The 27,169-nt window shown below is 37.4% G+C and overlaps 1 protein-coding gene across 1 annotated transcript; it reads left to right on the top strand.

Moving 5' to 3' along the window:
• The first annotated feature begins 5,135 nt into the window (after window positions 1-5,135).
• BNC1 (basonuclin 1) lies at window positions 5,136-26,487 on the top strand. The gene is made up of 5 exons (XM_056347781.1): window positions 5,136-5,282; window positions 17,744-17,846; window positions 18,015-18,250; window positions 19,485-21,412; window positions 23,461-26,487. The coding sequence occupies exons 1-5, from the start codon at window positions 5,274-5,276 to the stop codon at window positions 24,140-24,142; spliced, it is 2,958 nt and encodes a 985-aa protein (XP_056203756.1). The 5' UTR covers window positions 5,136-5,273; the 3' UTR covers window positions 24,143-26,487.
• The last annotated feature ends 682 nt before the right edge of the window (window positions 26,488-27,169 follow it).

Below are 27,169 nucleotides of genomic sequence, written 5' to 3'. Positions count from 1 at the left end.
GAGCATGCTAGAAAGAAGTAATTTGAAGTTTTTGTAAATGCTGTCAGGTCCTGGAATGAAATTGTAAGCATTCAACAGAAAGGCCCAGTTATCACAAAACTGGATGAACTCACCAGTATGGCATATATGAACAATGGATTAACTCTATTGCTTTCATTAGGAGAGAGAAAATGCTGTATTTATCTGTTTATCATCAAGTATATGCTAAAAGTTGTGTGTCTCTTTTGCTTAGTACAAAACAGCATTAAAGGGAGGAAACTAAAATGCTAGAAAGTAAGAGTGGAATAGAGTAATATTTAAAGTACATTAATGCTGTCAAAAAGTCAAGTGGGGCAGTGTATCTCTTCTGGTGACACTAAGAAATCTCAAAAAAGATTTAAGCAAAGAATGAAGAATGAAATTTAGAGAATCTAAATACACAATTATAGAAATCATTGGAAGCAGGGAAGGCTTTGGTAGGAGGATCACCAACAGGACCGCTTAAATTAGCAAAGAGATTAATAGATATGACATGAACAAATGTAGGGATTAGCACAGAGAGGTCAAACCAAGTCCTTTGCTTTATTCTGTTTCACATTTTAAAGCAACATGTTTTAAACCAGTATATTAAAAAGCTTTAACTTTGCAGTGCATAATTAAGCTATGTTGTATAAATATAGTACCATTCCTGATGAGAAATTGGCCTTGAAAAAGGATGTAACTTAAAAAACCAAATTATATTAGATGGCAAACTGTTATGGAATCAATTTTTTCAAAGATGAATACATTTTAGCATAAACAACAATTAAAAACTGGTAAAAAGAAATTTACTATTCAGTCAGGTCTTTTCAATAACTGTTAATTGCAGGGTTTCTTGATCGTAGTGACTGTTTCAGTGGAGAGGCACTGTTTCACAGGGATGGATCAGCAGTACGATCTGGTATTGGTGATGCCTTTCTGGGTCTGCCATAAGCACGACTTTAAAAATTGGCATTTTGTAATGCCAAATACTCACTTAACTTCACTGCTGTTTTGAGCTGCAGAAGAAACGTAATGCAGTGAACAGTGAGGTGAAGATCAGTGCTGAAGCAGGGGTGTGAATGCCGGTAGTATTAAATATACTTTGTATTCTTGTTGGGTTCTTTTTGTCGAATTTCACTAAAGAGGATGTAAATAGCAAGACAGGGATCAACACTTGAACTCTGGTTAAACTGTTAGTGGAAAACAGTTTTGGACAGCTTAGTATTATCTCCTTGGGCCACCTTACAAAATCAGCCTACCTGGAAATACTGAACAAGAGATTTGGGTTTCTCTGTTGCTTAGATGAGAACTGGCGTGCCCTACCTGACCTTCCACAGATCTTAAGAAATTTTATCAAGTACTTTATGGCTTTAGCAGGCCTATTTTTAGTTTGACTAGTGCTCAAAACCTATGCTGCAGCACACTAAGTTTAAAACTATTTTCATCTTCATGTGCACAGGTTTGTTAAATTAAAAAAAAAACATTGGCCTTGGAAGTTGTTTGAAATCCACAGCTGCCTTTATCTTTTGCTGACAGGACTTCAGTTCTCCTCATTTTTCAAGGTCTGTTTCCTCTTTCCCCTCCTACCTCCCCAAAATCTTGTGTTCCTTCAGTCCTGGACAGCAGTTCCTGCTCCTGTTGGCTTTTCTCCCTGAAAGGTGACCCGGTGCCCATCTGCATGATCATGGGCCTGACCATTGCTTCACATGTCTTCTGAGAGGTGAAATGTTTAATCCACACATACCTCCAAGGCGATAAGCGAGCAGAGCATTAAATTAGTGCTAAGATCTTTGCCAGCACTGATTTAAGTAAGAGGGACATAGTGTATTATGTGTTTGGAATTTAGGCCAAGCAGGCAGGACACGAAGGTTAATACCGTTTCGCAGCTAACTCTGGTAGCAACAGTGTGAAGCAGGCAGCGTGTGGCTGGGGAAGTTATGTGTCTGTTTGCCTACAGAATGCAGCAGCAGAGACCAAACCTACTCCTAACATTTAGTCGGTGCTTGATTAGTTTCTTAATATTCTTTTTAGAATTATTACTTTTTTCTTTTTTGCAATCAAACACCAAAATTTAAATCATGATTGAAATTTAAAAGTCAGGTGAAATCTTTTCTTGGGGATTGTATTGTGCTTTTGTGCTGTATCACACTGGCTCCCCTGCAGTGATTCCCTAGGATTAATATCCATTTTTTAAGTATCCTAGACAATAAAATCAGGTAAGAGCAGCAGCTTTTTGTTTATAGGCATTTCCATGTGTTGGAGCTCTTCTCAAAACTATGAATACTCTTGTATTTGGTTAAGTAGGTTTAGCACTTCACATTCTGCCCTACATCCCTTTATGTTTATGCTGCTCTGAACACACAGGCTGAGACATGGAGAAGAAGAAACAGGCTGGGGCAGGTGGGAGGAGAAAGCAGCTTTCCTTGGGCTGTGTTGTCACACCGTGATTCTAGGTATTTACATTATGACTTACATGGATTTCAGACCTGGGGACCCCTTTCCTTTGCTCTCAGCACTGTGCCTGAGAACACAGTAAGATGCTATGGTTTCCTCAAGGAGCTTACAATTCTAATAGTTTAAAAACAAATAATAATGCAGAAGCAAGGAAGTAAAAATCAGAATTGAAATAACTTGCCCAAGGTCAAATAGCAACTCAGTGGCAGAGCCCCAGATTAAGCCCAGGACCTCTGGCTCAAGCCTGCTGCCCTGTCCTGATGTCTCTTTCTTTCCACAAGAAGCTGGTTTTCCATTACATTTTACTGCTGGAAGAGTAAACCCTCTGGTCATCCTTTGGTTTCCATTTTGGTCATTCTGCAAGAGACGTTGTGGTAACTGTTCTGTCCAAGAAAGCTTGAACTACAAATCAACTGAAATTACTGAAAACGTTGTTGATGTGCCAGTATTTCTTTAAAAGTTGACCTGTAGATACAAACTGTGCCTTGCATGTGTCATGTTATGCTAGAGATCATCAGATGTTTACTAAAAGGTGCACAGATAGTAAAACACAGAAAAATTGCTAATCAGTAATAGTGAATAGTTTAAAAAGAGCAAAGCATAAATATGTTCCCATAAAATATTCATTGAAAAAGCTTGAATAATGAAAATAATGCTTAAAATAAAAGACTGTTAGTAGATAATTAATTAAGAAAAAAATAAATTGGTTTTAAATTGTTTGCTATGGATAGTTAGCCCATTTAATCAGAATTATCATCTTCCAGGCAAATGGCAGACAGCTAGTAAACATTTTTTTCCTGGGAACTGGCTAGAGGGGAGAACAGCTCTCCACGCATCTAAGTTTTAGACACTTATCATTTTGAAGTCAATTCAGAGCTTCTGGCGGTTTATGTAATCTTAAGGCACTCTTCCCACTTTTGTTGCAGAATTCTCAATCAGGTAGAGTCCTTTTTAGTTACATTACTGCTTGTTTCATTAAGAAGGGAATATGATTTTAGTAACAAGGTGTGCCCTTGGCTATAAGTGATCATCATGAGAGAGCAGTTAGGTTTTGCCCTCATCACAGAACATACGCTTTTAAAACACGGCTGTTAAGAATCACCTCAAACAGCATGATGTTGGCTATGACTCCTCAGGCCCTTTTTCCTACAGTTTACAGGACCGCTGACAGTCTGTGTGTAACTGTCCTGGGTCCCCAAGAGAGAAGTGCCCAGGCATGTTTCAGGGGGCAGAGGTGGCACTGGAGCCCCGTGTAGAGTTCTGCTGGGGAAGAACCAAGCCACCACCTGTGGTTGGCTCTTCTCATACGTCAGTGTTTTTTGATAGAAGTATCTGGTAGCCCATACTATGAAACTAAATCTCCCTCTCTGTTTTTCCATCTTGTTCAATAGCTCAAGGGGAGAAATAAGGTATAGGATGGAGAAAACCAGGGATTTAGGGAAAGCATCTGCTTCATGTCGTGCTCTATGGGACCAGATTCTGGTATCACATTGGCTTTATTCTGGCCTGGTTCCAGCTACTGCCCTGGAGTTAACATTAACTGTAGTCCAGTATTTAGTAAACTATAAATTAGGTTGTCTCCTTAAGCATTGTGCATATATCTAGCAAACAGTAAATAGGATTAGAAGAAGACAACAAATTAACCAACAATAATAATATGTTAGCTGTCTTCTCCCTACAGCCATCTTATTTCCTGCTGTCTTTCCTATGGGATTACAGGTATTCATGTGGTCCAGTATTGTCCTGGTATGTTCCTACAAGGATTCCCACTGAGTTCAATGTGACTATCTCTGAGTATAGTACGGTGTATTCCTGGGTTAGAGGAGTGTCAAGAAATTATCTACAAGAATCAAGAGTAGAGAGGAGGCGAGAAGCATTCTGTTTGGGATTTTATTTTGTGTTTTTTTTTAAACAGGTGAGAAATGACTATGACAAAAATCCTGCTCTAACTCATGAATGCAACCCAACACCTGAATAACTGAAACCAGATTTTGGCCCAATTACTAGAAAGTAATTCTTCTCCTGTCTTTATGACCTGTACTTCTGTTAATAGGAAGCTTCAACTTCATAAAAAAAAATAAAACTCAACCCTAACTCAAAAGTAAGTTGATAGGGGGGAATGTTTTAAGTTTAAAAAACACACGCCCCACTCAGTGAACCTCTGAAACCTGCAAATGTTTAAAAAGAAGAAAGAAAAAAAAACACCACAGCAGCTGCAATTTGAAAAACAACACTCTGACGCTCAAAATAAGTAATTTTAATAAGTACCTCATAGCTTATTTGCAGATAGTTGTACAGTCTGAGAAGAAGAAAAAAAAAAAAACTGTAATAGGCCTTAGGTCAGCTGCATTGATTTAATGCATTACTTAGGCTGCCAGAGCAGAGGTAGAATCTCCTCGCACTGCATTAGGAGCGCCTCAAGCCTCCGTGACTCCTTTTGATCAAATCTCTGTGAAAGATGAGTGTCATGCCCTCTTCAAGCCAGCTGTGAGGGGACTGCCCTGCGACTGGAGGAGCACGCTGGAGCACACCACTCCGGGGCAGCGAGGTGAGAGCTGGCTGCAGAGGTGAGAGGCAGACACAACTTCGTACTGTAGGTCTGGAGAACACCAAGGGGGAGGATCTTATTTCACTCCCCTGTGCACAGCCTGAGCATACATCAGACCTTGAGGTGCTCAGAGTCAGACAAGAGTAAAGAGGCGTGTGATGGTTCTGCCTTAGTACTTGTACAGGCAGGAGTGTTTCCAGTACTTCTTTGTACAACTCACTGAGGGAATGGGAAACTGTTTTATAGCTCTGGAAACATAAGCACAGTAAGAATGTCTGAGGTAAGGAAAGTTCTTTGCAGTTCTATATGAATGTGTATTTTTACTGTGCAACTTTTATTTGTGGTTATGCACTGTGGAGATATAAAAAATCTTGCGATGGTGTTGTTTTGGGTAATGAACAATGGAGATGAGAGCTGTAGGGAGCTGTACTCTCCTTTTCTTAATCACAAAAAGATACTCTGAAAGTAGAAAACTAGTTTATGTAAAAAATCCTGTTTTTCTTTCTGCTGTGCACTAACAACTGAATGACTTTTCTGTTCTACAGTAAGTAATGCAGAATTGCAGGCTGATTATAATAAGCAGAGCCATCACTTGTGTAATTGTTTTCCAATCGAAGTAGTAGCATGCAAATCATAAATACTTGACAATGTTTAATTGTACAAGTCCTCAATATACATTAATAGCAATAAATTCTATGATTTGTGACTCAGATGTGTTCTGAGTCAAGTGCTTTAAGCAGATACATTATCATTATCGTGACGTATAAATGCACTGGAGAGCAGACAACAATGTAATTTCACTACGAAGTTCTTTAGAAATTACCACTAAAGTGGAGTCTAATGTTTGTCCTTTATATACAATTTATTGTTGACTATTTAGCTTCCAGAAAATAAGGCCGGTAATTCTTTTCTTAGGATCAGTCTGTTCGTATTTGGGGGGGGGGGTAGGGGGTAGGGGGTGGAGCAGGGGGGAGAGAATGAGTCTGTCTGTCTGTGTATGGGGAGAGTCAGTCAGTTTCTTAAAATATATTGCGCTAATTAAGAGGTTAAATGCATCAGAATAAAAGACACTTTGATTTATTTTGATTGTTTTTTTCAACACATAGCAAAAAATAAACATGGTTTAATTGTCAGCTCATACATAATGAGGTTTTGTTAGTTGTGTTTAAGACAGAGCATTTTACTTTCTGATTTATTAATTAGCCAAATACTTCTAGTCCTCTGTGTAACGAATCCTGAGTTTAAAAATGAGGAGAGGGCAGATCGCTAACCCAGGGGAGGACTACTGATATACACAGGCTGTGGTTTATCCTTCTGTAAAATCCTATGGATAAAAAGTGACACTACTTATTTTTTTTCCCTCTCTTTTTTTTTTCTTCCCCCCATCTCTTTTTTTTTTGAATATTTTTCAGTTGAATAACCTGTGAGGCAGGCAACAGTTTGATATTTTGGGGATGTGGGAGAGAAAAAATGAAATAAACTGGTTATGTTTTAATTTAAAACAAACCATTGTTTGAAAGGCATTTAGCAGTCAATTTCCACAGCTGATCTGAAGTTGGAGTTTATTGTGCTCATTTAGTTGAGATTGTTGTTCAAGCGATTTCTATATAATTTTTTGTAATTCATGTAACTACTTGGCTTCTTGAACCTAGGAGCTGATTGTTTGTCTTATCTTTTGGTGAGCTAACTCTGCGTTATGTTGCAAAACCTTGAGGCATGTTGTGTTTCTTCGTGTTCCTGCAGTCTGCAAGTGAAGTCAGCTTCATTAGTTTCATGATGGCACATCAGTGCATGGCTGGTGTTGCCGTTTCCTTCAAGCTACTCCCGGAGCATGATCTGGGCTGCCTTGGTTTGGATAAGCTTGTAAGGATTTGTCAGCCAGATGTGACAAGATTGTCAAGAGGCAAGTAAAGAAGGAGATCTGATATTAATCAGTGCATAGCTTGGAGCCAAACTTTCTCAAATGCAGTGTAGTAACATGTTCTTCTCATTTACTGCTGCTCTTTGTGGCTATAGAACTGCCACTGTCTGAGTTTGACGGTTAAAAGGGATGCCAGCTAATAGTCTTTAATTGTAAGGATACAATTCTAGGTGGGAAAAGATCATATGCTTCTATTTTTAACATCCTTTTGGAAAATACAGTTCTGTTTGCTGCAGTTTGCTGAAAAAATATGCAAGCGTTATGTTAGACAAGTCTCTGTTTCTGTACTTTGGTTTTAAAATACTGAAATTGTGGCTTAGCTCTTAGTGCTGGAGGAGTGGGAGGTGGGGAGCCTCACTCCACTTCAGGTCATGGTGCAAAGTAGGACTAGCATTATTTTTAACTACTAACAACAGTGGCCGTTGGTTTTCTTTGTTCTAGTGATTAGAACAATATACATTGAAGAATACCTTTCTAATTGCTTCTTTTACAGAAAAGGGAAAAAATATGGACTTTCAAAGAAAGTATCGTGTTATCCCTTAGATTTATTTATCATTATGTTTATAATGCCAGTAAGTTTTCCTTATAATCAGTATAATTGTGCATTTCTGTTTGAAATAAACTCAAGTTTTTAGTAGTTTGCAGCTTAATCAGCTTTTATTTTAATAATAAGTGAACATTTAAAAAGTAACTAATCTTATGTTATGGAAAATATATTTTTGTTCCTCTTAATATATATGGATTTTTGCTTGATTGATTTTTAAAAAGTAATTGTTCTGTTTATTCTTTGAACTACCAAACCATCTACAACCTATTCAGAACTGTAAAACTTACAGTATCTGCAAATATATCCAAACCTGAAGGAGAGCTAAGTAGTCCCAGAAACAGGAAAAATTATTACAAGTGTTGGGCCATTTCATGGGCTTTTACTATAGCCAAGATGAAATTCTGCCTACTTAGGCTGCAGTAAGGTTTGGCCTTTTGATACCGAGTTTCTTGACTTCCAGCTTCTGTGTCTGTTCATGATATTGTTAAAAAATCTGTTCATACAACATTAAGCATGTCATTCCATTTCCAATCAAACAAGCCAGCGATTTATTTTGTTTTCAGTAATAAAGACTTCATTACAATAATATTAAATAGACCTCTGATAAGAACAGAAAAGTTCTCGTTTTATCTTAGATTACAAGTCTTGCTACATATGCATGTTTTAAGAGCACTTTTTGTATGATTTGGCATTTATTAAAACATTTTTCATGCAGATTTAAGCTAAAATTCAGGTATGGATCTTGAATTCATTATTTCAGCAAAACATCCACCAAATGCAGGGAAGAAAAAAGTTTTGGCCCTCTGGGTCATCCCCTGCCCTTCCTGGCTTCAGTGGTGCAGGAACTCTTACAGTTCCTATGTGCTGGGCAGCCAGCCGTTTTGATCCTAGCAGATGCTACAGCTGAAGTTTTACAGCAATTGTCATCACCTTTCTTCTTTTTAGTTTTTATTTCTTATTATTTTGTTGCTAGTTGCTATCTAAAAGTTCTGCTTAGGGACTGAAATTTCAATATTCAGGCTAAAAAATAAAATTATTAAGGGAATGAGGAAAAGTGACAATTTCAGACTTCAGTCATTTTAGAATAAAGAATAATGATATTTTCATTCCACACTTTAAAACCATGGTAAAATAGTTTCTTTAAACAAATAGCAAAAAAAAAAAAAAAAAAAGAGCAAACTTTTGAATTCAAATTTCAAACATAGCTGATTATCAGTGAGAAATGCATATTTTTTTTCATTTGAAAATAGCCAATTTCTGTCTGAAAGCCACTTAAAAATTTCCTCACCTGTGTTCAATAAAAAGGAATTCTAAGTTTTAAATTGTGAAATAACCAATGGAGCTACACTGTTGCATAAAATATTGCATAACTGTAGCACCATAGATAGTATCATGTGTATATGTACAAATACTGTTTGGGTTTAAAACTTATGAAGTTGCATTAAATGAAATTGTGTAACATTAAATATTTCAGAGAACTTTTATTTTTTCTTTTATCCTTTAATCTATGTCTTCGCTCTGTGACATGAAAAAAGAAAAAAATTTAGGCATGCATATTTTATGGCTTTGAGACTTAAGCAGTGGTATGAGGACCTGAAAAAGTTAGGATTGTCTGAAACATTAACTCACCCACATTGCGCCCATATAATATTTTATAAACTAGGTAAAGAGTTAAAGACATATTTTAAAGGGCTTGCAGTTGATTTATACTAATATTCTTCATTTCTCTGATACTTGTGATTTTGTGTTTATAACATTTATTTCTTGCTAATGTAGGGCTTGGAATTAAATATTTAATTAAACTTTGGTTCATGGATAGGTCTGTAAGTTTCAGCATTTAATATGATATGCATACATGTCAATATGGGTAAATAGTACATGTGCAATTTATTTGCTGGATTAAATAGCATCTAGTGCTTTATCATAAGAAATTTCATGCCATTTCTATTCGGTGACTTACCTTTACCCCTAAAGCCTGACCAATTTTTCTCACAGTATGGAGCAATATGTTACTCATTTTTGAAATGCACTAATAAGAGAGATTTTTCCTGTAAATTTATTAAAAAGGGAATTTACTTCAATATCTTGTGGTAGGCACTACTTAATACTCAGCGAAGTGCTCCTGACCCATGCAGGCTAGGGAAGGTATGCCATGGGAACTGTAGCATTGTAGTCTGTTTCAGAATCAAAAGTAAACAACAACTGTAAGATAATAATATTATGTGACATTTTTCATTCCTCAGTTTGTATTTCTTGTTTATTTGCTTTTCCAAACCAAACAATAAAAGAGGATCTAAATATGTTCCTGGGCTTGACCAAGCTGTCTGTCAGCACACACCTGTTGTTAACAAGTAAGATAAATTGCAGCATAAGCCAATGTATCTACAAGCACGTTGCTGAACAGCAAAATTAAGTTTTACTGTCCAGTGCTTTTTGTTTGAAGAGTAGCAGTCTGAGTGTGTGTGCTCACACGCACACGCACATTCTTTTCTCTTTATAATTATTTTGACAGTGCCATTAATAAGAGCTGCCCTAAGGGGCCCTTTAGGGTAAGTGACATGCATGAGGAGTGATTTTCATCCCACAAGTTACGCTGTGATTAAAGTTTGGCCTTATAGCATGCTGCCTTTCTCAGAAATGGCTGCCTTTGGCTTCCTCGCCCAGCTGCGTTGCCCGAGACTGCCCAGAGCTCCTCTCTGTTAGCCGTGAAAGCTGCCGCTGAGCCCAAATTGGCTGTAGGGTTGTGAGTCTGTATTTAGCTTAGTCTCTTATCTCCGCTCCTCGCTCTTAGAACTGTTCACAGTTCAAAAAACTTGTTAACAAAGTGGTGACGAGGACCTTGTGGCCCGCAATTCAGTAGCCAGCTAAAACTGTCTTTTAAATCCACAACTATGGTTGATTTGATGCGGTGTTGCTGTTGTGTGAAGGTATTACCTAATTTCAAATCTTACCGAGCTTTTTTACTTCCCTCCTTCATTTTTTTGGCTATTTTGCGGGGTGCTTTAGTCAGTTATTGCAAGGAAAAATAAGCATTTTCAGCTCAAGATGCTCGACTGCACCCACAAGAGGGAGATCCAGTCAAATCCCAGGCCAAAACTGGCTTTGTTCAGCCCCACTGAGGGAGAGGATAATGGGGCAATGCAACATGCTGCAGGATCTGGGTTGTAAATACTCTGTTTACGTGTATTCTTAGGCTGTGGCTGTTTAAAAGGAGGTCAGGTTTTGGTATCTGAGCCCAAATAAACAATATGAATATATACATAAGGATCCAGATAATTAATGGGATGTATTCTGTGGTCTTATCTAGAAAATGTATTCAACTTGTGGCCTTTGTGTTCTTTTAGGAGTAAAAATCACAACATATTTTCCCCACAGAGAAGGGGTAAGTGGGAGTTGAGTGGTATCAGCACCAGCCAAAATTTTCAGCACAGTAGGTGTTAAGTTCAACTCCTAAATTCATGTTTGGCCTCTGAAACAAAAGCTTTGTGTCTGAGTTTTTCAAAGGTTCTTGCACCTCCTCAGCTTGGTAGGTGTGTACACGATCAATGTGTATGAAAACCAGCCTAGTTACTGAGGAGCAGTTGTGGATTTAGGAACTGAGTTGTGAGTGTAACTTTGTGTTCAGTGGCACTGTAAAAGGCAAGTTGTGGCTCATCTCCATCTTTCCCATCTCTCTCCTAGCTGGTCTCTTAAGCAGGAGGCAAGAATTTTGCTAAATTATTTTGTTAATAAGCAGTTTGTCAAATGAATCATCTAGGGCGCTAGCATTTTAAATATGTCTGTAATGGAGAAGGTTGGAGCTCTTGGTCAGTGCTGTTTACTCTCTCACATCCATGTGCAACTTTTCTCTATTTAATTAAAAGCTCAAAACATGGAAGATACCAGACTCTTGTCTGGATATAACAAACTGTAAGACTTGTTTGCTTCTTATGGAAGATACTTGTTACTTATTATGTTTATTAAATAACAGTATTAACAGCAACTGTTACTTTGTAAGAAACATTTTTTTGTGAGGTAACATTGGAAATGTGTGCAACATTCAGCCCGTTGCAATTAGAAATCTTATAAGGACCTTTTCCTTGTTCTAATAATTTTATGTAATTATTTTAGTCTTCAAGATTTTTAAACTTCAGTATAGAAACAGCAGAACTTGCAACAACCAAATGCCCTTGAGAAGGCATAAATGTACAGGAGTGGAAATCCCTTTGTTTCAAGGGCTGAAGCTGTTAAAGGCGGGCAGTGTATGTATACTATTGGTGACATGTAACTTACCAGTATAGCTTTAACCACAGCCATAACTGAGAACCTTAAACACATGACAGAAGAAAACACCACAATACTGAGCTGAACATGTTCGGGTTGCAGCATGGGCCAAGTCTACTTTATGCAGAGTAACTCTCAAATTGGCCCTGCCATCACACAAGACCAGTACTTGCAGTATGTTTCAGTGCATTTCAGTGCACTATTACTTGGTGAGGGTCCCCCTTTTCCCCGTTCCCTGTGTGTCCTCCCAGCTCTACTTACAGGCAGCGAAGGATTTCCATATTCTGTCCATCCTCCAGGCAACCCATTTCCTCTTTGAGGTGAGCATGTCGGGAAGAAGATGGCCCAGAGCTTTTCCCTGAAGATGCTGCAGGGGCCCTCCTAATGTTCTCTACAGGCAGGTGGGATTCATAGCCTTGCTAAACTTGGAATACGTTGAAACTTCCAAGGAACAACAGAGATGTAAGATGCTTAATCTAAACTCTAACAGATAGAATATCAACATGTAGTTTAGGCTTAATTGTTGGGCTAGGTCTTCAACAAATATTTGCACCATCTGGAGCAGCCCAACACCATTTGTGATTGTACTTGAAATACACTGGGATATATTTTAGTTCCAGTAAACCGCAGGGAGCTCAACAGAGTATCAAAACCTGAAACTGTGTTTAGGAAGAACATGCACAAGGGCTAAATATGTACTATAGAGTGGACAGAATGGATACAAAGACATGTGGGATAGATGAAACCAGATATTATTAGTTTCATACAGATAAGCACAGCTGGGTTGTGATACAGTGAAAGAAAGGTGGACAAAATGTAAATTGAAAATTTGTTTTAAAACATGAAAAAACTGACAGTTGGTATAATTTATCAGTGGAATATATCCCTAGGGGAAGCGGCAAAAGTTGCCTGACAAAAAATGGACAGAGCAAAGCTTTTCTCATTATAATATGTGGAAAAGTACAGCATTGAAGAAGATGCTCAAGATAAGGTTTTTTAAATTTGTCTCTGCTTTCAGTGGTTGCTCGAAGGATTCAAATGCTGAACTAATCAAATGTAACTGGGTGATGAAAAGGGAAGACTTATTTAAACTTTGCAACCACAAGAAACTTGGTGGATAACAGTAAAAACAGGAAAGAAAACAAATTGGACAGGAAGGCAACTTCACACTCATGTATAGTTACTGTTTTCTTTACTAAAAGATGCATGTGGATTTGCATTTGGCCTTTGATTTAGCTGTTGACTGTACTTCTAAATTAAGAGATGGTAAATGTATCCATCCTTTTACTCCTTTTGCAAATCTTTTACAAGGTGTAAGCAAGAAAATATTTCCTAATAACCAGACATATGTACCATGCTTAATTTTGTTTCTACAATCCAAAAAGAGAGCTTAATTTCCATGGATTATTCTTAATATGTGAGAAAATTGTTACCTGTACTCTAAGAAGTAAAAAGGCTTTCATGTTTTAGCTGATTGAGAGATAAGAAAAATTCTAATGCTTTACTAATTGATCTTCTTCCCCCCTTATAAAGTTTGTCTCTTCTTCCACAAGTGTTCTCACTGTGGAGCCACTGCAAGTTTATTCTGCAGAAATGGGACCTGTCCCACTTCTTTCCTTTCTCAGAGGGTTACTTTTTCTGGGATAGGAGACATGGCCTCATGGATTGAATACCTCAGTAAAGGACATGAAAAGCGATACCTGCTGTATCTCACCTAATGAAAGTTTCTCACACACATTTCTTTCATGTAACTCCTATTTCTTCTTCAAACTTATGTTTTAAACTGATAGGAATTTGTAACCCCTGCTTTCAGAAGATGTTCCTGTAACACAACATCAACAACACCATTTTGTCAGCAATCCTTATAGCAGAGCAGCAAAGCTCTCATGCTCTTCATGTGATGGCAGCAGCTTAAAAAAAGCAGTTTCTAAGTGAGGGTAGCTTTATGCAAAGAAGACAAAGGTTTTTCTTGGATGCCAGAAACAAGCAAGGGTGCTGTCCTGTGCATTACTGACATTGAATACTACCAGGATAATCTGGGACTTGCTTTTCCATTTTACTGGAGTCTGCACTTGGAGCTCTCACTACATGCAGAGAGTCAGACTGACTTTCTAGCGTGAGCAGAGATCTCTAATTCGGTCCTGACAGGGTCTTCAGTATTTGCTGACTTTTTATTTCCCAAGCCAAAGTGCTGTCAAACCAGAACACACTTACACAGTGAATGAAATTTGGTACAGTCATACTGCCCTTCTCTTGCTGCATTTTTTTACACCTGCTGTTAGTATGTTGCGAGTGAACATAGGTCCCAAAAGACTTCAGGAGACCACAGATGATCTCAAACTTGCTTTATAAAACGAAGCCTGATTATAAACTCAGAATCAAAATGAATTTGTTCCGTTAGCTTGTATTTTTGTTTAGCTGTGAAGGCTGCAAGTGAGTTGTAAAGAAATGTTGAGTAACTTTTAAAGCATAATCGAAGCCACATCAATATCTGGCAAAAAAGATGTCAGCAGTCATGACTTTCAGGCAACAGATATTAAGATTTCTTTTTCAGTGATTAGTAGTTAAATGTTTTTCAGTAGCCAGTTTAATGGTTAATCTGTCTCTCCTCATGAGGAATCATTTGTATTAAAAATCTGATGTTCAGATTCCCACAGCCATGCTGCTAAAACCACAGAAAATTTTGATCAGAATTTTCAACTCTATTTTTTTAAAAATGAAGTGTTTCTGATAATGGATTTGGAAAGATCCATTTGTGAGGAAAAGAGTGACTGGAAAGCAGTAACAAGATCCTTGATGATAGCATAAGATTTATTTTTAAATATTTGCCTTAAGTTTCTGGAAAATGAAACTAAAAAATCGACCTGAATGAAAGTATTGCACTTAAAAGAATTTCCACTTTAATTTCCATCTGCATTTCCAATCCTTTAATTGCGATTTTTAAGCTTTACATATATGCAATCTAGAAAGTTATTCCTTTGTTCTGTAGAATGAAACTGTGTGTACATTTCACTTGTTGGGAAAATAATGCTCATTAAATGACTTGATGTAATTACAGTACCTTAGAATAGGCGTATTAAGGATAGTAGGATTAACAGGCAAAAGGCAAGTGTATTAATCTCATGAAGTTTTGCTAAATTTCTCTTCATTAAAGTGATATAAGTTAATTTGGGAGATAATCAAAGTGCCTCTTTTACAAGTGCTTTTTTAAGTCGAACAATGAATGGAGATTTAAAATTGTGAGTCACTGATGATTTAAAAGTCAATTTTGCCATGTTATATACTCTCTGTGACTATATTAACACAAATGTTGCTAGAAAAGTTTTAGGAGACAGAATCTGACAAGCACAAATGAAGGGAAATTATACCAATCTGAAAATCACGCTTCTTTCTTCTCAGGGATTCTTACAAGTAATTTTTTAAGTCAGCAACAGATCCCTGATTTGAGGGTGTACCTTTGATATGTTAGCAGTATGCAACCTAACTACATCTAAGACTGGATGTCCAGAAGCAGCAATGTATTGACTTGAGCGGGGATCAATTCCATATTTAGAATAAAAGGGGAGCTGGACTCTTTTTTTTTTTTTTTTAATAACCACTTTCATATATGTAAAACAAAATGTCTTCCTTTTACTTTTTCTGGGTTTTGCATGTGCAGTCTTCTACACATATACAGGAAAACAAAATAAAAGATGTAGCATATAGAGGAAAGATCTTACACAAAGCTATGAAATGCAAGATCTTGTGATCTTGTGCGGTATATCTTTCTTGTCTAAGTACACAAATTAAGAAGAAAAAATAGAAAAAGGGTCAGTGGTTTGTGGAACAGGTCCAAAGGAAAAGGAATGAAAAAAATTTTGAAATCTTAATTAACTTATCATCATGACAGCTTTTTTCATTGTGAATATTTCTGTTACTTCTTGCAGAAAAAGGAAGTACTCTTGTAATTTTGTCTGGAGGGACTGCAAAAGATGCATTCATGGAATGCTTACCAAACCTAGCACAGTTGCCTATGGAAGGGGCTCAGTCTGTGCAAGTTAGAAAATGTTATATATGTACAGAGGTAGAAGGCTTGAAATGTATTATTGTTTGATATCATATTATTTGCTATTGTTTGGTAGAACTGAATTAGCAGCCACCTATAACCTTTTTGTCCAACTTTTCCATAAGAAATTTGTGGCTTTTTATTGTTATATGAAAGTATTTTAGCATCTAAGTGAAAATATATCATCCATTAAAGTGAAGTAATTCAGACTGCGTAGGGTACTGATGTGTATTTTACGACTTTATGGGGAGCACAGAGCTTTTCTCAAGAATTCAGTATTTTGTAATGGCTCCTTTAAAAAACTAAAGGCAGAGTGATTCAGAGATTTCAGTAGCCTTGTTGCCGCTTGTTCTGATCCTTCAAATAACGATGAATCTCAGAATCAAGTCACTGCAGTTTGGAGATGTACATGTAAGCTAACTCCTTGGTAAGCCAGCTGCTGAGATTTTAAAATCTCAGTCCAAATCCAATCATGTAAAGCACTAGGCACCCAAATGTCCTGCATATTCTTGTTCACAGTAGACTGTTTTATGTAGTGTCCTCTTCTGCCCCAAGTCAGTCAAAATCTTCAAGCCTAAAGAAATGCCTGTTGCAAATCTAAGTTAAATTACCTTTCTCTCATGTCCTTTTCATTTAAAACATTTCCTGCATCAATCTTTCTTAGCCTGGTGGTCCAAAAACTTGCTGCTTTGTATGTTTCCCAAAAGTGCCAATGGGGGCATGCCTGAAAAGACATTACTTTTTCCTTTGAGTCTTGTCTTTCTTTTCTATGGCTGTTAATAAGTAGTGGAAGTTGCCGTTTTGCATAAGACCCTAGGAGCAGGAGTAGCAGCCCATAGTGGGCATACCTTTGCCTTACTTCATACTTGCCTCTCTGTACTTTAAAATGTGAAAAGTTTTGGTTTAAAAACAGAAAAATGCAGTCATATTACAACTTCATAATCTAACTTTTTTTTTTTTGTATTCCAGTGCAGACCTCCTACATGTTAATTTCTTCACTTTTCCTTCTTTAATAAATATTCCATTTGTGCAGGAACTATTCCTAGTATCAGATCTAAGCAATACAGAAGCTTACAAATGTTTTGCTCTATAGCAACCCCTACGGAGCTTTAACTAGGACCTCAGAGTTGTCTGCCTGCCTTCTGCAGCAGATGGGCACATACAGAAGGAAGCATATATTCCAGGAAGCAAGTTCATATCACCCTGTTGATCAGGAACATCTGAATACTAATTTGATTTGCATTATAGATGACCTTGGTGAGAGTAAAGTAATGCACAAATTGAACTGTGCAACTGGTTGCTGTCTGTTTCTGTGCTCTGTTTGGCCTATTATCTTTCAAACATTTCCCTTACAAAATGTGACTGCTATAGTCTTTGAGGCGTTGGAGTACTTTTTGGTGAGCTTTGTTACTGAGAAGTGTTAGTGAACTCCGGTATCTTTGACAGGTTACATATATTCTATGTGGATGCTGCTGTACGTAAGGGATGGCATCTATGCAGAGCTAACATATTGCTTGTTAGAACTTCCTATACTGCAGCATGGAGCTCCAGCAAAACTTGAAGAGAGCGGGACTTTCATCTGTATGTCTTTGTTTTCAAACCTTCCTGAACAAAGTGATCTTACATGAAGATCATAGCTTAGATGAATGCGAAACAACACTTCTGTATTGTTATAAATGCACTTCAACCTAAATAAATTCACAGAAGTGTTGCTTTGTATGTTATTAAATATTTTGCCTCCATAATATTCCAGTGCTCTAGCTGGTGACCGATTCTCTTTAAAGCAGAGGTGGTCTTGCAAAACTCAGGTTTTGCCTGGATGATCTATATGCATGTTGGTAGGTATGTGCTGCTATGTTAACTCTGTCCATTCATATGGATTTTATGGGTGTATTGTATATGTATAATCTGCATGCTCTAGATGGTGCTTATATATTACCTATTATCCTTTCTATTGATTTCCAGGCTATCCGATGCACTCTGGTGAACTGTAGTTGTCAGTGTTTCAAACCTGGGAAAATAAATCAGCGACAATGTGACCAATGCCGGCATGGATGGGTAGCACATGGTAATATTTGTTCTTACGATCTATATAAAACCTTTTAGGATCTTCCTCACTAAAGCATGCATTTGATGTCACCCCTCATCCCCACACACACCTCCAATATGAGTTACATTCAATCTTATCTGCCTCTTGTGACTCAAGTTTATTTATATTTTGTGATTTTATTTTCAGCTCTGAGCAAATTAAGGATTCCCAACCTCTACCCATCAAGCCAGGTAGAAATAGTTCAATCCAATGTTGTGTTTGATATCAGTAGCCTCATGTTGTATGGAACCCAAGCCATTCCCGTGCGCCTTAAAATTCTGCTAGATCGGCTTTTCAGTGTTCTGAAGCAGGAAGAGGTGATACAGATTCTGCATGCTCTGGATTGGACACTACAGGATTATATACGTGGATATGTGCTACAGGTATTTAGAGGGGCTTTTTTATATAAATATGATAGCTAAGTAGTATTTCATAATGTTTTCTAGCTCAGTCTTATCAGTGGTTCACAATGCATTAACAGTGTGGTACATCTGATAGGCAGTAATAGACTTGTACAAGCTCAGTGCCAGAAAAGAAAGTGTGGATTTTTGGTCGTTGTTTTCCTCTTAGGCAGGCTTAACTGAAATCTTCCTACTTTGCTCAAATCTATCAACAAAAGTAAGCCAAGATAAAAAGAACAAATTACTGGGAATGTATCAAAGTAAAGGCTTCAGAATTTACTCTAGTATTACTTGAACAGTGAGTTTACTTTTATACAGCAGAATAATACATTGACAAATAAACTCACCATCACTTTAAACACCAGGGACAATATCCATCTCTCGTGTAGTGCTGCTGACCTTACTGGAGCTACATCAAGGATGAATTTGGCCCTATGTGCTTACATTGATGTTAGTCTTTGCCACTGTGGAATTTACCTTTTATGTAAAGTAACATTATGATCTTACATTATGACACGAATCAATATTTAATGTTCTTGATAATCTTGCTTTTTAGTGTTAGGATTAAAAATATGGAATCAATTACCTTGAACCTCTACCACATGAAAAATTTATAATGTTACGTTCTTCATCATCTTAGAAACTCTTACATGCACTGTGAAAAATCTCAGTAGGCCATCAAATACATGTTCTGTGATAAAATATTTATTGTAGTTATTGGGAAAAGTTAGGCATAGCTAGAGTTTGAAAGAACTCCAACACTCTAGTGTAATTACAGCTGTGCTCTGTGAACACTGGCAATAGATCAATACAGGTTCATTTGTTCTCTGATCTTAGTTGCTTGGAAGATTATTAAACTTGCAATGAAAGAATACTTGACTTAAATGAGGAGCTAAATCTTGGTCTGATTGCTTCATCTCTGCTGTCTGTACTTACATGATACTAACTGTTGTTCAAATGATGCATCTTAATTTTTGTGGGAAAAAATAGTTTATTGGAAAGTATTACCGTCCGTTCAGAAAGAAATTATATCACCAATGTGGTAAAATTTGGAAGAAAGTACCACCAGATTGCATTAATCTCTCGCTAAATAGAATGATGTTATCATTTCACTAGAGAAGACTTTTTAGTCCCTAAAAAAATGTGAGATTTGGGGGGAGGGTTTTTTTGTTTGCCTTAACTAATGTCCGATTCATTTAAATATTTTTGGCTTTAGGATGCTTCGGGAAAGGTGCTGGATCACTGGAGCATAATGACCACTGAAGAAGAACTGGCTACTTTGCAGCAGTTTCTTCGTTTTGGAGAAACTAAGTCCATTGTAGAGTTAATGGCAATTCAAGAGAAAGAAGGGCAATCGATTATAATACCACCACCGACTGCCAATTTGGATATTAGGGCATTCATTGAGAGCTGCAATCAACACAGTCCTAATTTTTCTGCTTCCTTGGACAAAATGAGTCCCACCAACATTCATCCCTTTGAGAATATTGTAAATAACATGGCTTTCATGCTGCCGTTTCAGTTTTTCAGCCCAGTGCCTCCACCTTTGATAGGTTCACCACCAGAAAGACATTTGATTGAGCAAGGTCAAGACCATAGCAATGAAACTAAACAAGATGTTCAGATACCATTTTCTGAAAGCAGCTTCTTAACTTCTAGTTCTGCGCCATTTCAACTTGAAAATGAGAGGAGCATAAATGGTCCAGATATCACCACTAAAACAGAAGATGATGCCCTTTTAAGTGATTCCAGTTCACATAATACAGCAGCAAAGCTTGAAATGACAGCACTATCTCCAGAAAACAAAATTAAATCTGTGGAAAAAAATGGCGCCGGGCCAAGGAAAGGGCGTGTTTTCTGCACTGCTTGTGAAAAGACATTTTATGACAAAGGTACTTTGAAGATACATTACAATGCTGTTCATCTGAAGATAAAGCACAAATGCACAATTGAGGGCTGCAATATGGTATTTAGCTCTTTGCGTAGTCGAAATCGTCATAGTGCAAATCCTAACCCCAGACTCCATATGCCAATGAATAGAAATAACAGGGATAAAGATCTAAGAAATGGTTTGACCATTGCTGGACCTGGAGATAGTAAAAGGACAGAATTTACAATTTTAACTCCAGATAGCAGAACTATTACTAGCTATGCCAACTCTTGTACAGATTCAAAGGGTCAGGCTGGATTTCCCAGTATTGGACAGAACGGTGTCCTCTTTCCAAACCTGAAGACGGTACAGCCTGTTCTTCCTTTTTATCGAAGTCCAGTCACACCAGCTGAGCTTGCTAATACTCCAGGTACTCTTCCTTCTCTGCCTCTTGTTTCTTCCTCAATACCAGAGCAGCTTGTTTCAAATGAATTGCCATTTGACATGCTACCCAAGAAGAAATCTCGTAAATCAAGCATGCCTATTAAGATAGAGAAAGAAGCTGTTGAGGCACCTAATGAAAGCAGTGATATTGCCAGTTCTGAAGATGATACACGTCTGCAAGTGGTAAGCGATGGAGAGCTTGAGACCTGTGAGCATAAGATAGAGAAGCGGGTGACCGACAGGGTGGAAAAGCACCCCCATTCAGGTAATTCATGGAAATCTGTCTCTGGGGTAGAGGGCCCAAAGTATTTTGAATCTGTCTTTACGCCAAATAACAAATACATCAAGGATATCTCTGAGAATGAATTGCATCACTGTGAGAAAGAGGTTAAACCAGAAGAAAATCAACCACTAAAAATAGTTTCCCATGAGATTATATATGAAGATCCAAAACACCACCACAATGATGTTATAAAACCAGTGACTGAACCCCCCATGTATATTAAAGAGCAGTCAAAGCGCAGGATTCCTAAAAATGACTGCCCTGAATTGCAACACCACTTGCTGACCGGGGGCTTTTTCAGCACTTTGTCAAACAGGGGTGCTGCCATTCCTTGTTTTGAAGACTCTAAAGATATGGATCATGTCAGTCAACATGCACTAGGGATTCAGAAGGAAGAAAGCCGCTTTCATTGTGACATCTGTAAGAAGACTTTTAAAAACCCTTACAGTGTAAAAATGCATTTTAAAAATGTACATCTCAAAGAAATGCATATTTGCACAGTTGAGGGCTGTAATGCTGCTTTCCCTTCTCGTAGAAGTCGAGACAGGTAAGAAAATTATAAACAAAATTGTATTTATTTTACCATCACAATGGAGCCTAATTTGAAATTAAAATGAGTGTTTGAGGAATGGAGCCTGCAAAGATTTTCTGTGTATCCTCGTATAACAGGTACGATAACTTATCAGAACATTCATGAAATGAAAATCCATTGAAAGAAACATTTCCTTTCCACTAGACTACAAGGTATTAAATAAAGCCATGAAAATTTCATAACTGATAAAGCCTGCAATAGTTGAAAGAATACTTTAGAACGTAAAGGGAAAGCCACAAGGGTATGAATTCAGCAATGTTCCAGTAGATGCATGTGTGGACTTACATGTTTAATATGTACTTTCATGTGTATTTTAATGTATACAGTGTTCTTCAATGAAAAAGCAATGAGATCAGTTCAGGAAATCTTCACTTGCTCTTGTCCTTGCTTCACTCAAGGATTTTGACAGAACAGACTGGTGGGGAAAAGCTCATAAGAAAAGCGAGATTACTCTGTGTCAGTACAAAAGTAGCATTAGTTCAAGTAGCACTGAGTAATGTTATCTGGTGTACATCCGCATTGGTAGTGCTTTTTGGTGAGATTGTGTACTGATTCCTAAACTGTATCATGAGCTTGATTCAGTTTACTGTTAGCTGCAGTATTGTGTTGCTGTAAATCATTTTATTTCAGCCTGTTATGCGCATAGGCTGAGAAACAAGAACTGAAGCTTTATCATTGACCATCAGTTATGCATCTGAATTGATAAGTGATGGATAACAAACCTGTGAAAGCGTGACGAAGTGTTGTTAGGTTTTCTAACTCCCCTGTAACAGTGTTGCAGCAGCTTTTGGCTGCAGGAAGCGTGCCTGGATAGTAGTTCAGGGTGACACAAGGTTTAGATTGTCTGTAATCTGCTAGGAGTCCTGGAGCCAGCTGATGCAGTCCAGAGAGAGGATGAGTCTCTGAGGACTGGCTGCTGCATCTGAGATGCACAGATTCGTCTGCTGCTGGCAGGGCTTCATACCCTGATCTGCTGCCTGCGTCTTCCCAGATGTGAATTCCTCTCCACTGTAATTGTGATATGGGCCACAGGAAAGAAGGCCAGCAGTAAGATTTGCATTCACATGCCACAAATTCCTTCCCACACCAATGTATTCAGTTCAGTTTTAACATAGGTGCTTTTGGAAGATGGTTTATTTAAAAAAAAAAAAAAAGTCAACCCACAAGAAAGTTCATGAGCTTTGTGGAATACATTATTTATTTGCAACAACTTTGCAGAAGTTTCTAGACTTTAACATAGAGTGCTGTGACTGCAAGTGTAAAATATTTCTGTGCCCTTTTGAACAGTTCATGGTTTGATTAAAGCATGATGGCAAGGGGAAAAATTAATGTTTTCCCTGTCTTGAAATAAACCGAATCTTCTAGCCAGGGCCTAGAACTTCTTCCCAGTAAGCTGATTGATATTATTCAATGAGGAGCAGTGATTTTATATCTTTTGGTGGTTTTAAAATGGATCTGGAGATGCCCATTCAAAACCTGCAAGTTGCATAAAATGCAATATTCCTTTCTCCAAGGAAAAGCTCTGTACTGATACGTACAGCTGTATCCCGGCACACAGTTACAGTACTTAAGATCAATATTTTTTGCAGACTCAGGTGTCACTCCTTTCCTGTTTTGTCCATTGGGAAAGGATCTTTTTTTCTTCCCCTGCTCAGTCCATTCTCTGATCTCAGTTCAATATACAGGTTTTCAGTCTGTCCCCCAACTCTTTTAGGCCCAGCACTTGATCTAGTGGAGCAGACAGCTATCCACAATGCAGGAGAAAATCTGAAACATTGATTTCTGTAGAGTTATTTCTGGTGTATGCCAGTGCCAGCAAGTTCAGATATCCAGTCACGTGTGAATCATCCATGTGCACTCTGTGTGGCAGTGGGTCAAATTAGAAGTATACAGTGCATGCATGCTACTAAATATTGGGGTTTTTTCTTTGTTAATGATCATTATGAAACAGCTGTTAAGTGGGGCAAAACACTTTCTTGCTAAGCTTGTCTTTGTTCTTCTAGACATAGTTCAAACCTAAATCTTCATCATAAGCTTCTGACTAAAGATACACTGGAATTCAACAACCATTTCAATGCAACATACCTCTTGAAAGACATGGCTAAGGAGTTTTGCCAAGATGTGTCTTTAAAACAACATGTTGGACATACTTCTGTAATCTTCAAAGGAATGAACAGAACAGGCAGCTTCGTTTTTCCAATGAGCAAAATTAGAGAACCCTGTTCTGAGAGTTATGGATACGATCCATTGAATGATGGAGCTGTTCTGGATCTAAGCACTACTTCCAGCATTAAATCTGAGAGCAGTGCTCATTCTTCTTGGGATTCTGACGGAGGAAGTGAAATATGCACCATGCCCTTGGATGATAGTGATGAAAGCTGTGAAGGACCCAGCCTAATGCCCAATGATGAACTCTACCAAGACTGTACTTTAATTGAGAAAGCTAATCAAAACTTTACAAATTTACCTTCCAGTTTGCCAATAACTTGTCATATATGTCAAAAAACTTACAGTAATAAAGGAACTTTCAGGGCCCATTACAAAACTGTGCATCTCCGCCAGCTCCACAAATGTAAAGTCCCGGGTTGCAACACAATGTTTTCATCTGTTCGCAGTCGGAACAGGCACAGTCAAAACCCTAATCTGCACAAAAGTCTGGCTGCGTCACCAACTAGCCTACAGTAAGATCATGCTGATCTTAATTTATTTCTGCTAAGAATTAATCATTTCAATTAAGGAATGTGTTAACATTAGTTTTATTTAAACTCATTTGACTTCTAGCCCACTCAACAACCACCGTCACATTCTTTTCTCCTGTGTGTGCTCGCCAGCAGTTTCATTTAGCAAAGCTTGGTGCTGTAGTTTTTGTGCAATTGTTTGATTTGTTGTTAAATAGCTAAAGCTTCTGTAAGGAAATGAAAGCATCTTAGAAATGGGGGAAATAGGGAGACATTAACTAAAGTATTTCTGATACCTGTGAAGTATTACTTGCCAACAATAGGAGCTTCAAATGAGAACCATCATCCCTTGTGTTTACATGTTAAATGAGTTGTTGTGTCGTGTAAGAAATTAGTAAGGGTTGGGGTGAGTTTCCTCTGGTTGCATTGAGAGTTTTGGGGCTACCATTTCGTTCCTGAGGCCATAGTCTGAACACAGTCTGAAGCTGACTTGCAGTATTAGTTGAACATAATATTTGCAGTTTACTATATCCCAAAATCCAAAAGATAAAATACAAATTTTGGAAGACTTTGCATACAGTCCAAATCTTCTGAAAATCCTGCAGTCCTTACTCTTTAAATTGACATTTCACTTGAGTAAAAATTGCAGTATTTTGGCTTTCTTGGAATTTAATACCATTTGCTTTGCAAAAGGAGGGGCTCCCTAACTTGGGAGGGTTGCCTGAATAAATCTGAGACATTCTGATAAATTGTAGTGATAGAAAGAATGAATAGGTTAAGCTAAAACTTCTAAAGCACAGCAAATGCATCCATAAAATGGGGGGGGGGAAGTAAATCCTTTAATTTAATATGCACTTTCTGAGTTCCACTTTCAGGAAAATAAAAGTTTTTGTTAAAAATGGGAAAAAAGAAAAATGGGGGGAAAAAAAACCCCAACCAAATACCCAAACTGCTTAAGAGTCTGAAGGAGCAATTCTAAGCCTTTGAGAGACAGCGATAAAATGGATGCAGTAGGTATCTTTCATGATTCAGCAGTTATTGTTTCTCTTACTGGTGGGGGAAAAAACACATTGATCTTTGTAACAATAGAAGAATGCTTATTCTCATTCACACCTCTTTTTTTTTTTTTATGAGAACATTGTCCGGTATCTTAAAATGTTTAATATCTTTGTACTTGTCCCTGTAATTAACAGTATTCTGCATTATGTTCTATGCACTTAAGAAGACTGTTCTTGCATTGTATTTAAAAAACACTTTAATATTTAATTTGTAGTCACATCATACAAATGCTCTGTGTGTGCTTGTGGTGCATCTTCTTTGACTGAATCATTTCCAAAAAGAAAAAGAACTAAGAAAGCAAGTCTTACAGTACCTTTTATTTTTTACTTTAATTCACCAGTTGAAATCTGTTGATCAATTCTAGTATGCAAGCATGATATCGACAGCACAATCTGTACATATTATACCAAAGCGCTTACAGTATTTGTGGTTTCTAGAACTAGTCTAGTGTTCCAGTATAACTGGATTTTAGTCTTTTTTCATTTTTTGTGACTGAATAAAAATAGACCAAATTTCTGGATTTCATATGTATGTAGAAATAATAGTACAATGCTATTGCCATATGTCTTGATGTTTAACTTATTCTAAAAAATACTATGGTATTGTAACCATTTCATATTGTATAAAAGAAACAAAAGTGGACTGAATATTTCGCTAATTCTTTTGAAAACTGGTTTGTGTGTGAGTATGGGTTATGCAAGGAAAAAACATGACACAGTTGTAAATGTTTGTGCTCACTAGAAATGGTTTCCATGCATTGTGAAAAGTAATCTTCTATTTTTTTAATTTACAGTAGGTTTATGTGATATTTAAAATAATCCATTTGTGCTTGAAGCTGTCAGGAAAAAATATTAGCCTGAGGAAAGTTGTGCCATTGCTTTGAGTTTTTGTGTTTGGAGGAGGGTTGGTGTTCTGTGTTATTTTGGGGGGAGTTGGGTGGGGTGTGTTTGGTTGTGTTTTTTGAATGGGAACTCATATCAGTGGAAATCATGGTTTGAAAGCTAAGGACACAATCATAGGAAACACAATTGCTCCCAGCCTTTTGATAGTATAAATCAATGATTTGTTATCCAGCTATTTCAAGCTCTTTTTTATATAGGTAGATAGATTTAAAACCCTATTTGTTTAATCATAAACGGTGGTTTTTTTTGAAACAGTGTGATGTAAACGAATGCTGTAATGCCCGTTAATTCAACTTTCACTGTGTCCAAAAAGGAAACACATTTGTATACCCTAATAATTTTGTATGTGTTAATAAAAACAAATAATAATGCCTCTGGTTGATTCAGAAAAGTAGGCTTTTGTGATTGAAAAAAATACTACTCTTCATTTTTATTTTTTACAAAATAATTCTGACAACACATTCCATCTGTAGAGAGCACTGTTTTGACAATGGTGCTAACTTATTCTATAATAAGGAAGTGTCATTATTTTAACGAGCTATTAGAAATAAAGTAATAAATCTTGTCAGATATTTTATTGAAGGGTGGGTTTTTTTCTTTTCTTCGTGCAGTAGGCAAGGGTAGAGATTAGTTTAAATGCCATCAGCTAAACAGAAGGCAAATATCATTGAGAACTGTGCTACAAGACAGATATTTCGGGCCCTATTTATACTTTGTATTTTGGAAAGGGTTTTTTGTTTTTTCTCAAAAATCTGGACAGAATGGGAGATTTATCAGAATAGGCTAAGCCGTTAGTACCCCTAGTACAGCATATGTATCTCATGAAGCATTTGTGTAGCTCCCTCCTCCTAATGACCACAATGTGGCTGGACCAAGCCTCAACATCTCCTGTTAGTTTTAAATATGTGTGATGCTTATAGCAGCCTGTATCACATATTCTCCACAGATGTTGAAGGAAGCAACCTCACTTCAGAATAGTAGTACCATTATTTTTTGAGCTTTTCAGGGTCAGTCTGGAAAGCTGAAGCAGCTTCCACTGACTGAGGCTCAGTTCCAGAGATATTTACCTCTGT

Source organism: Falco biarmicus, chromosome 7, assembly GCF_023638135.1.
Source record: "Falco biarmicus isolate bFalBia1 chromosome 7, bFalBia1.pri, whole genome shotgun sequence".
In the NCBI taxonomy this organism is placed as follows: domain Eukaryota; kingdom Metazoa; phylum Chordata; class Aves; order Falconiformes; family Falconidae; genus Falco; species Falco biarmicus.
This window is presented reverse-complemented; position numbering and strand designations above follow the sequence as displayed.